Source organism: Notechis scutatus, chromosome 2, assembly GCF_049901735.1.
Source record: "Notechis scutatus isolate UNSWTSFEM ecotype Mainland chromosome 2, rNotScu1.2, whole genome shotgun sequence".
Lineage (NCBI taxonomy): Eukaryota > Metazoa > Chordata > Lepidosauria > Squamata > Elapidae > Notechis > Notechis scutatus.
In genome coordinates this window covers 46,398,546-46,411,265 of record NC_142010.1, presented here as the reverse complement: position 1 = coordinate 46,411,265, position 12,720 = coordinate 46,398,546, and the positions used below count along the sequence as shown (strand labels likewise).

The following is a 12,720-nucleotide window of genomic DNA, read 5'->3' as shown; positions in this document are numbered from 1 at the left end:
CAAAAGATTTCAATTACTTAATAAAATGTTTATTAAATTATATTAAATTATATTCATTGTACTGTTTTGCCATGTGTAAAGTCTTTTTTCATAAATCATTCTAGGTTCAAACTGTCCAGTCAACCTTATCTGAAACTCCAGTGATGACCAGCCCTTCCCAGCGCATCCAGATAATCTCCACAGACTCCACTGTATCGTCACCGCAGCGTATTCAGGTAGATATTTGTCTTCTAAATATAGTCTGTTTCATCTCTTTCTGCTTAATATGTAGCATCAAATTTTAGAGTATTATAATATTCTTTTTTCTTTTATGTAATTTATGTAATTTTATAGTCATTTAGTGACTGTACAAAGAGCAGATTTATTATGAGAAAGTGTTCTACTACTTGGGAGGTTTTATTTTATTATTGGAACTGTGTCTTTGTAAGCATCTCATGAGAGAACCTTCTTTCCTTTTTGTATGCACTGGTGGACAGTACATTTTTGAAGACAGTTTCTTGTTTCATTTTGAGTAATCATGTATATATTCAAAATAACCATTGATAGAATCTTTTCATTTTTAATATAGCACTTTTTTTCTTTTTTGCCTAAGCTGCATCCATCATTTGGTAACAGGAAACACAACATCCTTAAATAATGGCATATAATTCTTAAAAGTGAACTTAGTGTTGTTAAACTTATTTTTTTAATGTATTAAATTTATTCTCACATAATCATGTTTTTCTTTTTGTTATAGATTGTTACAGATCAGCAAACAGGGCAGAAAATTCAAATAGTGACAGCAGTGGATTCATCAGTATCCCCAAAGCAACAATTTATACTTGCTAGTCCAGATGGTACTGGAACAGGGAAAGTAATACTAGCTGCACCTGAGACTTCTAATACCAAGCAACTTATTTTTACTACCACAGATAATATTGTGCCAGGCAGAATACAGGTATATACCACAGTTAAAGAATAATACATATATTGGATATTCAGACTTAAGAGCATGCAGAAAGATGGCTTATACTTTCATTAGCATGTTTCTGTAGAATTTATATTCTAATCTCCACATCATATTGCTGAAATACTATCAGCTCAACAAAAATCAGATGATCTCAAAACAGAGGCGATGTGATTAAGGTTATATAGATCAACATTGTCATACTATGCAAACAAGGCAAGGGGCAATAGTTTTCATTGTTTTGAGGCACTTAGTAGATGGCTGCCATGTGTATGAATCACTATAACCGTATCATGCTATCAATTACCATGTAAACTTTTAAGCCTTTTCCTTGCTGGCTTGCTATACTGTGTTTTAAAATTATTTTTCCATATTTTTCCCCTTTCTGCATGTTCATTTTGCAGTTGAACAACTGTGGCACAGCTGTGTTTAAAAATTTGCAGTATCTTTTAAATACAGTGTTATATAGAAATAATACTCCTTTTAAATGTTTCATTTTAGATTGTTACTGACTCTGCCTCTGTGGAACGTTTATTGGCTAAAACTGATGTCCAGCGGCCACAGGTAGTAGAGTACTGTGTTGTCTGTGGAGACAAAGCATCAGGTAAGATGCCAAGCTACTTGGTTGAAAAGACACATTTGCTTAAACACACACACAGTACTAATCTTTCACTGAAAGGCAGGTTTGTTGAAGATAAAAACAGAAGAAACTGTTTTGGTAGCAGTGGGGATTCTTCAAGAAAGTTTTTAAAAAGCCTGACTTAATGTCAATATTGTAATAGTGATATTGTTTATTTTCCATAGACTTCCTGGCCCCTATGTGCACATTGTACCCTTTAGTCACATATGCAGTGAGAATATCTTCCAGAGCTCCCAGGGGCAGCATCACAGAAATTGTGTTGCCTAACAATGGAATTTCATGGAGTGTTGAAGGAAGCAAAGTGGTACAACTAAGGAGAGGAGATCTAATTTTTGAAGTATTGGTTTGGTCTCAGAGCAAAAGAATAGAAGATAATGTCCAGGAAGATTTTAGACTGACTCAATCAAATGTTTAATACTTTTGGTTCCATGGAAAATTCATTTGATTTTTTTAAAAATGGACTTAAGTTCAAAGGAAGTAAGGTGAAGAGCACAAGACTCACAGTGATTTTGGCTCTGCTCAAAATAGGACAAAAAAAGGATCACTAGACAATGAATACAACAAATGTTCTGAAGAACAAATAGAAGCTTTCATTCATTTTTGTCTTTTTGACTGAACTTTCAGTTGGTTGACTCACTCTAATAAAAACGAGGTAGGGGATTTTCAAATCAAGATGAGGCTATGAATGGTACCAGTGTAATGCTTCAATGTACTAATTTATTGGGTGCAGATTTCTTCAGAAGGTGAATGCTAACTATCTAGATTTTGAATTGGTCAGAATAATTTTAATTCCTTCTGCTTGAGTCATAGCTCTTCAGTTATTTTCCAGAACAAAAGAAACTTGAGAATACTAGGGTAATACTAGTTCAATAAGTATTTATTTTTAAAAAGTTATACTTGTCAGTGAGCATTTTTTGAAGGAATAGGCAAAGAGCACTGACTTAATTCTTTAAAGCTTCATGGTCAAGAATGAGAAATATTCAGAACTTTTTTCTCCCCATCCCCTATAAACTGTCTGAGTAAAGTTTGTCAAATTTTGCCTTATCATAAACCCTAAAATAATAAATAAATTTGTATGTTGATAAATTTGGACAAGAAATAAATAGTACTTTGAATAATTAAATTATACTCTGTATATCAAATGGAACATTTATACAACAATACAACTTTATAGAATACAACCTTTTATTTAGGACTGAACAATAAAGCAATCATATTTTAAACTATTTATATAATGGTTAGGTTAAGCTCAGAGGTGGTAATTCAGCAGGTTCTGACTAGTTCTGGAGAACTGGTAGCGGAAATTTTGAGTAGTTCGGAAAACCAGCAAATACCACCTCTGACTGGAGATTTTACAGTATCCTTCCCCTGGCACACCCACCAAGCCAAGTCCACAGAACCGGTAGTAACAAATGTGAATCCCACCACTGGTTAAGCTTGTTTACTTTTATATAATTATTGAAATATGGACAACACTATTTTTGAGATAGCCACTATTATTTTTGCATATTTATTTTGTATTCGTATTGTTATTAATAGTAATTACAGGTAGTCTTTGACTTACAACCACAATTAAGCCCAAAATTTCCATTGCTAAGATGGTTATTAAGTGAGTTTTGTCCCATTTTACAACTTTTCTTGTCACGGTTGTTAAGTGAATCACTGCAGTTGTTAAGTTAGTAACACAATTGTGAATCTGGCTTCTGCATTGACTTTGCTTCTATGAAGGTCACAATAGGTGATTGTGTGACCCTGGGACACTGCAGCCATCATAAATACATGCCAGTGACCAAGTGTCCAGATTTTAATCCCGTGACCATGGGGATGCTGTAACGGTCGTAAGTGTGAAAAACAGTCATGTCACTTTTTTCAGTGCTGTTGCAACTTCAAACAGTCATTCAATGAATGGGTGTACATTGAAGATTACCTGTCTGCATAATTATTTCTTTGCTTCAGCTTTTCAAGGCAAAATTGGAGCATATTTTGCAAGAATCAACTTTGCAGGTACAAACCATTACACCTGCACAACCAAATCTGGAGCCGTATCAGAATATGCTCCAGACAGGAATAAGTTCTGACAAGATTCTAGTTCTGTTTTCACAAGACTCATAACGTCACAATGGAGTACTGAACAATAAATGTAGTTTAGAGTTAACTGTTGGGTTCTTACTGTTTTCTGAATTTGGTTGTTTTCCTTGCAGATATTTGATTACCAAACTAGGTAACTAACAATCATTATGCGGGACAAACATGTAGAAAATTGGTAGAACCCATTGTGTCATGGTGAAAGATCCTTCATTTCTCAACAAATCCAATCACAATTTCAATTGGGAAACTTGATATTTGAGATTGTCAAATCCAAAGATGCCAGGGATTTCTTGGGTACTTGACACATTGACAAATCAACCATCAAAAAGCAGAAATAAATTGTATTTACATACAGATATCCTCAACTTACAACCTGCCACTTAGTGACTTTTTAAAGTTACAACAGGCTCCCCTAAAAGGACCCATTTCTGATGAATGCTCCCCTGCTGTCACATGATCATATGTTGGGCGCTCAGCAACTGGTCTGTATTTACAGCCATTTGCAGAATACTGCAAATGATTGAATTTTTTATTCATTTATTAATTTACATTTCATATTTATAAACCGCCCATGTCCCTCAAACAGGGACATCAGGCGGCATAAAATAAAACATTAAAATATAAAACTATATGAAAATTACAATGTTAAGGTTTTAAAATTAAAAATTATAAACATTTTTAAGGAGGCATGAATAATTACATCCTGTTAAAAATTAGTTGACAAAGGTAAAGAGAGGTTTCTCGTTATACCAACCAATCCCATGACTGTGTTCTCCTTTGAGCTCCCCACACCAGGGCAAGAGCCATGTTTTAATTCTTTTTGGGAAGGCCAGGAGAGAGGGCCCGCTTCACCTCTGGGATAAGAATATTCCAAAGGGCGGGGACAATGGCAGAGAAGACTCTCTTCCTGTCAGTGGGAGTTCTTTAACTGATAGGATCTACAACATATCTTCCCTTTCCGATTGGGTGGTACAGGCGAATGTGATGGGACAGAGCTGGTTCCATAAGTAGCCTGGCTCCGTGCCATTTTTGCTGAAAACTCTGCACTTACTTCTGGTTTCCAACAAAAAACGACCATGGCAGTTACTTAGCAACTGACTCAAAAAAAAAACCTCATAAAAATAGTTCCAGTCACATACTGGCCCACTTTATGTATACAGTCATAAATTGAGTTACAAAGTTAAATTGAGGATGTTTGTAACAGTTCAATTTAAAAGATATAATCAAGAAATCCCCCCTAAAGTAGGAAATAGCACCAGATAAGCAATCAAGAAAGAAACAGTACCCTAATTAAGGAACCATGAAGGAAGAAGCCACACCTCTATCTCAACTGGCAGGCAGCGTGTCTGCATGTTTTGCTTTAAGTGACAGCATTAACATAACTTTGGCTGATGGCTCTGTTAAAGATTTATAGTTTTTATATCTTGACTTTACATCATTCTGAGTTATTCACCATTCTGAGTGCTTTCATGGCAACAAACAGATAAGGTGTATGAATGAATGAATGTCATATAGATAATTATCAAGTTACGACTATTCTTTCAGTTATTATTAAAAGTTATGCTGACGTTGAATGAAAGGACTTATAACCTCAAAGTTCCACCCACTGCAGTGTCCCCACAATCATGTTAACAGAACCTTTCTTTCCCAGCTTCCCTGCGCTTACACTGCGTTATAGCACATCCCCAACTCATGGGCAGCCTATGCTCAGCCCCGCCCCCTTCTTCTACTTCCTGTTTATTAAAGGGAGGTGGAATTATGTTAGAGTTATGATAACATCTGGGACTACTTGAATTGCTGTTGCTAAGTGATAGGGTGTTATCATATCACTCTTTACAACTATCATTTAGTTACCACAATCCGAGCCCCAGTTGCCATTGTAACTGAAAGACTGACTATACGTGGCTTCTAACTGGCATATAAACCAAATATGTCTTAGTTTAATTACTGCACTAATATAAAACAGTGCTACTATGATGTGGAACCTAAAAAACTCCAGGAAAGCCCTTTGATTTACAAAAATTAAATTTCATAAAAATGATAAGGTTAAAAGCAAACTGACAGAACCATTGAACAGTGAGTATTGCATAAATAAAAATTGTTTTAAAATGTACTTTTTTATTGTAATCATAGTTTCTTAGATTTCCCCCCTCTTTTTTAAGGTCGTCATTATGGTGCTGTCAGTTGTGAAGGATGCAAAGGCTTTTTTAAAAGAAGTGTGAGAAAAAATCTGACATATAGTTGCCGTAGCAACCAGGACTGTATCATCAATAAACACCACAGGAATCGTTGCCAGTTTTGTCGGCTCAAAAAATGCCTTGAGATGGGAATGAAAATGGAATGTGAGTCTACAGTCCATAACATGTTTCTTTTCTATCAAAAAATAAAGGGTAGGAGTTTGGTAATTTCTATGATTAAAATTATTTCTACTATTTGATATACTGTTTGCATAGTCCCAGTCAAACTCTGTTTGACCCTAAGCTTTGGCTGAGCTTTACATTTAAATCTTCAAATGTTCAGAGGTTTGTGCTGTAAATGAAACAGTAAAAAACATATAAAGAATGGTTGCTGGAACTGGGTATGTCTAGTCTCATGAAAAGAAGGACTAGGGGTGACATGATAGCAGTGTTCCAATATCTCAGAGGCTGCCACAAAGAAGAGGTAATCAAGCTATTCTCCTACCTGAGGGCAGGACTAGAAGCAATGGGTGAAAACTAATCAAGGAGAGAAGCAACTTAGAACTAAGGAGACATTTCCCGACAGAACAATTAATCAGTGGAACAACTTGCCTCCAGAAGTTCTGAATTCTCCAACACTGGAAGTTTTTAAGAAGAGATTGGACAACCATTTGTCTGAAGTGAAGGGTTTCCTGCCTAACCAGGGGGTTGGACTAAAAGACCTCCAACTCTATTCTGGCCTTCTAACTCTATTCTATTTCCAAAATGTTTCAATTGGTATATTGATTGATGGAAATGTGATGCTATTCAAAATCAAAATGATTATTCTGATTTGGGAGAGTTTATATCTTGAACGTGGTAGTGTATTTAAAAAAAGATTAATGGACAAGCTGAAAGGATTAATTCTGATAGCAGAACTGGGGAATGTATGTGCAGTACAGGGTAAAATAGAGAGTCTCTAGTGTTAAGTAAATCACTAACATCTTGGTTGTTCAGATCAAGAGCAAAGACAGGATGTGCAATGTCTGACTGGTGCTAAGAAAGTCCATTTGTTTTTGGAAAAGCATCTCTGAAACAACCATGACCTGGATGGTTGAGAATCTCCATAAGACATAAACCCAAATTTGAAGTTTCAGGAGTTCCCTCTACCACACACTTCAGGCACTCGGTAACGGCCACATTTACAGTTGTCTGCAGTGTCCCATGGTCATGTGAATGTGTTTTACAACAGTTTTGCTGAAAACCAGCATTTACTTCCAGTTTTTTTGCAAAACTGTGCCCATAGCAAATCATTGGTTTGCTTAACAACTGCAGATTCATTTCATAACCACAGTGATTCACTTTACAACTGCTGCAAAAAACATCATAAAATTGGACTGGTAATGTAACTGACCATTTTCCGACCATCACAAATTACAACTGGGACTACTTGTATTTTTGTCAGTTTCAGCTTACTTTACTATAAATTGGGATTCCCTGGAAAAATGCTGAGTCACCAATACTTTGGTTGTTTCTATATGTCCTTTGAATTTAACTATATTTCATAAATGTCTAGTGTGATACACTGTTCAAGTTGATTCACAATGGTTCACTAGTTAACTGATATTGATCTTAACATTGATACAAGATTACACTTAATATCATTACTAATTGTTTTAGGATTTCCCCCCTGCATTTAAAATGTTGTATTTGTGCTTTATTGCATTCTGAGACTACAAATACATTTCTATTTTTGTTGTTATTATTTTTTTATTTATTCATTTTTTTCTTGGTTGTGTTTTTAAATATATGTCAAAATCAAATTAAAAAGTTCTAAAAAGCTTAGTGTCATTAGTATAATTATAGAAAACATCCCCAGACAATATAATCCTATGTATCAGAACTACAGGATGAAATAGAGTCAGTATAGACCACACCTTTGGTTAAAATGAAGTTTAAATGTGAATTAATGCTTTTAAGAATCTATGTGTGGCAGAGATTTAAACCTGTGTATTTTTTGTGTTGTGATGTAGCTGTACAGAGTGAAAGGAAGCCTTTTGATGTACAACGTGAGAAGCCAACCAACTGTGCTGCTTCAACAGAAAAAATATATATTAGAAAGGATTTAAGAAGTCCTCTGATAGCAACCCCAACATTTGTTGCAGATAAAGATGGGGCTAGGTAAGTAATGAATGTATCTTTAAAGCCCTTTTAGAGTTAAATATTTAAGTTGTGGAAACATATCAATATTTTTAAGGAAATTACTAAATTAAATAGAAACTAGTTTTATTTCTTTATAAATTGAAACACTATTTTTATTTTACTTATTAATTTTACCCAACATTAAAACATAGGATAACAAATAATAAGTGAAAGAAACAAAAAAATATTAATGTATGAGAAAGATGTCATTTTCATATACTCTTTTCATTTATTTTAGAACTATTTTCTTGTGTGTATAGGTATAGTATATCCTTGAAATAAGACCATCCACAGATATGTAGACTCTCAAAATTTTCATATCTTATGGCTATCATTTATTAGGAAGCTAGGTTTCATCTGGGTGCCTGGTGGGGGTGTGTTTGAGCTGGAGGTATCAGGGGGAGTCTGTTTGTGCCCAGGTGTTTGCCTGGCTTGTGGTGTGGAGATTTTTTTGTTTGAGAGTGCAGGCTTCCAGATGATTGACAGTCTGGTGGAATCATCTCTTCTATTCATGCTTTCAGGTCTTTTTTCAATCTCTATGGCTTCTCTGATGATTCTGTAGCTGGGGTTTTCTATAGTGGCCAGGGTTTTGGTGCCATTGAAGTTGATGCTATGACCTGTGGCTTTCATGTGTTGGACTAATGAGGAAGTGTGTTCCAGCTTTTTTACTGCATTTTTGTGTTCATCCAGGCAGGTACTTATTCTTCTATTGATCTGTCCAATGTATGTGGTAGGGCATGATGCACAGGGGACTTCATATATGCCTTGGTTTTCCAGGTCAATTTTATCTTTGGGGTTTCTTAGGATGGCTGCTATATTTCTGTCTGTTTTAAAGGCAGTCTTGATGTGATGCCTGTGTAGTATCTTACTGATTTTGTCTGTAGTACCTCTTATGTAGGGCAGAACAGCTGTTCCATAGGTCTGTTCATCTTCTAGGTCTCCATTATGTTTCAGTGTATTTTTGTGGATCAGGCCTGTGATTTTGCTTTTGTGGAAGCCGTTGGCTGTCAGTACTTTGGTCAGGGTGCATAGTTCAGTCTTTATGTGTGTCTTGTCTGCCAGGCGTTTGGTTCTGCCAATTAGTGTTTTGGCCACGGAGTTTATCTGTGCTGGGTGGTGGTGGGATTGGGTGTTGAGGTAGCGATTGGTGGTGTGTTTTCTTCTGATATATGGTGTGTCCTAGTGTGCCATCTATTTTTTTGTAGATTAGTACATCTAGGAATGGTAGTTGTTTGTTTGTTTCCATTTCCATGGTGAATTTGATTTTTGGGTGTGTGCTGTTTAGGTGCGTTAGGAAATTGTTTATGTTTTCTTTTCCATGGGGCCAAATAACAAATGTGTCATCGATGTATCTTAGCCATAGTTTGGGTTTGTGGGTGGCATTGGCTAGAGCTCTGGATTCTAATTCTTCCATGAACAGGTTTGCAATGATGGGTGACAGTGGTGATCCCATAGGGGTTCCTTCAATTTGCTTGTATCTTTGTCCTTTGTGTATGAAATATGTGTTGGTTAAGCAGTGTTCTGCTAGTTCCATGAGGTGCTTGGGTGGTTGGTATTTATTTTTGATGATTTCTAGGGTTTCTTTTATCGGGACTTGAGTGAATAGTGAAACCACGTCGAAACTTACAAGAAGATCTTTTTGTTCCATGTGTAGATCTTTGATCATTTCCAAGAGGTGGTATGAGTTTTGTTCATGTGAAGCTGCTGCTTCAGCATGGGGCTGTAGCTGCTTTGCTAGGTATTTGGCTAGGTTTTGTAGTGGTGCTCCTCTGGAGCTGACTATGGTTCTGAGGAGTATGCCTTCTTTGGGTATTTTGGGGAGACCGTATAGTTTGGGGCATCTGGAAGATTTTTCTCTTAGGATGATCTTGGATCTCTTTGCTCATGTTGCTGGTTATGATTTTCTTCTTGGTTATTTTTTCCAGATATGTGGTTGGGTCTGTGTTTATGGGTTTGTATGTGGAGTCTTGGAGTAGGTCTGTCAATTTTGTTTCATAGTCTTTTCTATCCATTACTACTGTGGCATTACCTTTATCTGCTAGAAGTATGATTATGCTGCTGTCGTTCCTTAGGGCTTGCAGGGCTTTTAGTTCCTCTTTGTGCAAGTTGCTTTTGGGTGGTTTGCTTGTGCATAGGATGTTAGTGACTTGGTGTCTTATTCTGTCAGCTTAATCTGTATTTAATTTAGTTAGGCTGGATTCCACTCCACATATGATGGATTCTGTGGGGATTTTTTTGGGTGCTATAGCATAATTGAATCCTTTGATTCGGACATCTGTTTCTGTTTGGTGAGTTCTCTGTTGGAAACGTTATATACTAATTGTTTCAGGTGTTGTTGTGAGTTGTTGGGGGGTTTCTTGTCATGTTCTAATTTCTTTAGTTTCTTCAGGAGTTTGTCATTTTGTAAGTGGTTTCAGTTTCAGCTCTCCAAGTTGTAAGTTGTTTTATCTTGTCCCAAAGTAGAGGGTGAATTTTGTTGCTCAATTCCAAGTGTAGGGTTAGGGTTAGTCTTTGTTTAACTGGTCGAGTTGGAATCTCTTTCTGTAGAGCTCATTCCTGAGTAGAGCCATTTCAGTTCTTTTCAGGATACGTTTGGTAGCTGCTGTGCTGTGATGAAATGTTAATTTGAAGCTGGTTGGTGTTGCATTGTTGTCTCTGCAGCTGCGTAGGAATTTGAGGTCACATAATATTCCTGCTCTTTTAACTTCCAGCTTCTCATAGGTTTTGGTCTGGCTGTTTATTTCCTCCCCGTAGAGGTCTGATATTTGTTTTCTTAAGTTTTCACAGGTATCTATATGTATGGTATTCAGCTTTGTTCGGGTATTTTCCCACGTCATTATAGTTGTGCTTTTAAAGTTGTAGCAACATTTCGGCAGAATCTCATCTGCCATCATCAGGCTTCTGTATTGTGTTGCCAACCAATCAAGACACACAAAAAAAGCCACAAAACAGACAGAAGATATTAGAAACACCAATCAAGCAGAACACAGCAAACTCCAAGACCAATAAACACAGACCAAGACTCCCAACCAATCAGGATGAAGAAAAAACCATTCTGGCACAAGAGTAGGCTAGCCCCAAATTTAAAACTGAAACAACTGTAAAAGTCTGACTCACAGACGAACACAATACAGAAGCCTGATGATGGCAGATGAGATTCTGCCGAAACGTTGCTACAACTTTAAAAGCACAACTATAATGACGTGGCAAAATACCCAAACAAAGCTGAATACCAAACATACATACATACATACATACATGTGTGTGTGTGTGTGTGTGTATGTGTGTGTGTGTGTGTGTGTATGGATCTTTGAAGTATGAAGACACAAGCCTGAAGATGATGGACTTTTCTCCCATACGGAGTAAATGAGATCCAATACAAATCGAGAACCTCAGAAAACAAACAAACAAACAAACAAACAAACATACATACATACATACATACATACATACAACATACATTATATATATATATATATATATATATATATATATATATATATATATATATATATATGCTTCAAGAGAAAAAAACACTGTATATACTCATAGATAAGCCCATCCAAACCCATTATTTTGGATGTATTTTGGCACCTAATATTCCGGCCTTATGTGCAAGTATATACAATGCAATATCTAAAGTATAAATCACTAGAGAGAGAGAGAAACCAGTGTTTTTTTGCTTTTTTTTTTGTGAGAACCATGTTAAGACATGAACCTGAAATATATCTATCTACCTTGTGTAAAGTCAATTTAGCCTATGATTTACACTCATAACTAAAACTGATCCGAAGTGTTTAAATCAACAATTAATAATGAAATGGGGTTGTATTAATCGTTTCATTGAGGAATTGCATGTGTTTAAAGAGTAGTAAAATAAAAAATTCCTTTCATTAAAAAATATCATATCTTTGACATTCTGAGTCAGAGATGGAGACAATAACACATTTATATATTTAAACAATTTATATATCTGCACATTCTATTGCTACAACTTTGGGTAGCAGACAATATATTAAAACCAAAACCAGCAGAACAATTCAAAATAATGGGGAAAACTACAACAACAATTGTATACCAGGTGCCAGAGATTCAAATAAATGATATAATCTTGCATTTGATAGTGAACAAATAAGCAACATATAGACCAATTAGCTGGGCTCATCTAACATTCCAGTCCAAATTCATGAGAAAACAACTACTGTAGCATCTTACAGAAGGCCAAGAAAGATTGGGAGTTTTCAAATACTTTTCAAGGGCAGTCCTCTGTAATGTGTATTGCAGATGGAAATGACTAGGGCATGAGTGACATTGACCAGAGGCTCTTGATCTAGGATCAGACGCAACTAATACATAAGACATAACTGCAAAAAGGTCCTCCTAGCCACAAATGTATGTGCTTTAAGCAGGAACCATGAGTCTAGGAGGATCCTCACATCAGATACATCTGGGGCAATGCCACTCCACCCACCAAAGATTGCATATTCCTAGAATTGTCAGACCCCAAAACCCAACCCCACTCAACCTTGCCAGGGTTGAACCGAAGCCTGTTGTTCCCCATCTAGACTCTTGACAGCCTCAGGCAGTGGGATAAGAAATTCATGGCAACATTTAATTCAAAAGGGCAGTTTTATATATATAATTGGATATCATCAGCACGTTGATTATACTGCACCCCATAGTAACAG

At 36.1% G+C, this 12,720-nt stretch overlaps 1 protein-coding gene across 8 annotated transcripts in view; it reads left to right on the top strand.

Moving 5' to 3' along the window:
* Positions 1 to 12,720, top strand: part of NR2C2 (nuclear receptor subfamily 2 group C member 2) — a 55,001-nt gene that overhangs the window by 24,743 nt on the left and 17,538 nt on the right. For 4 of the 8 annotated variants that reach the window (XM_026678431.2, XM_026678441.2, XM_087954656.1 and 1 more), the window contains 5 exons: positions 105 to 215; positions 737 to 937; positions 1,448 to 1,550; positions 5,837 to 6,016; positions 7,864 to 8,011. In XM_026678431.2, coding sequence (XP_026534216.1) covers positions 105 to 215; positions 737 to 937; positions 1,448 to 1,550; positions 5,837 to 6,016; positions 7,864 to 8,011 — 743 coding nt within the window. Of the gene's footprint in view, positions 1 to 104; positions 216 to 736; positions 938 to 1,447; positions 1,551 to 5,836; positions 6,065 to 7,863; positions 8,012 to 12,720 lie in introns of all 8 variants that reach the window. The other 4 variants (XM_087954655.1, XM_087954653.1, XM_087954654.1 and 1 more) reach the window with 1 other exon arrangement.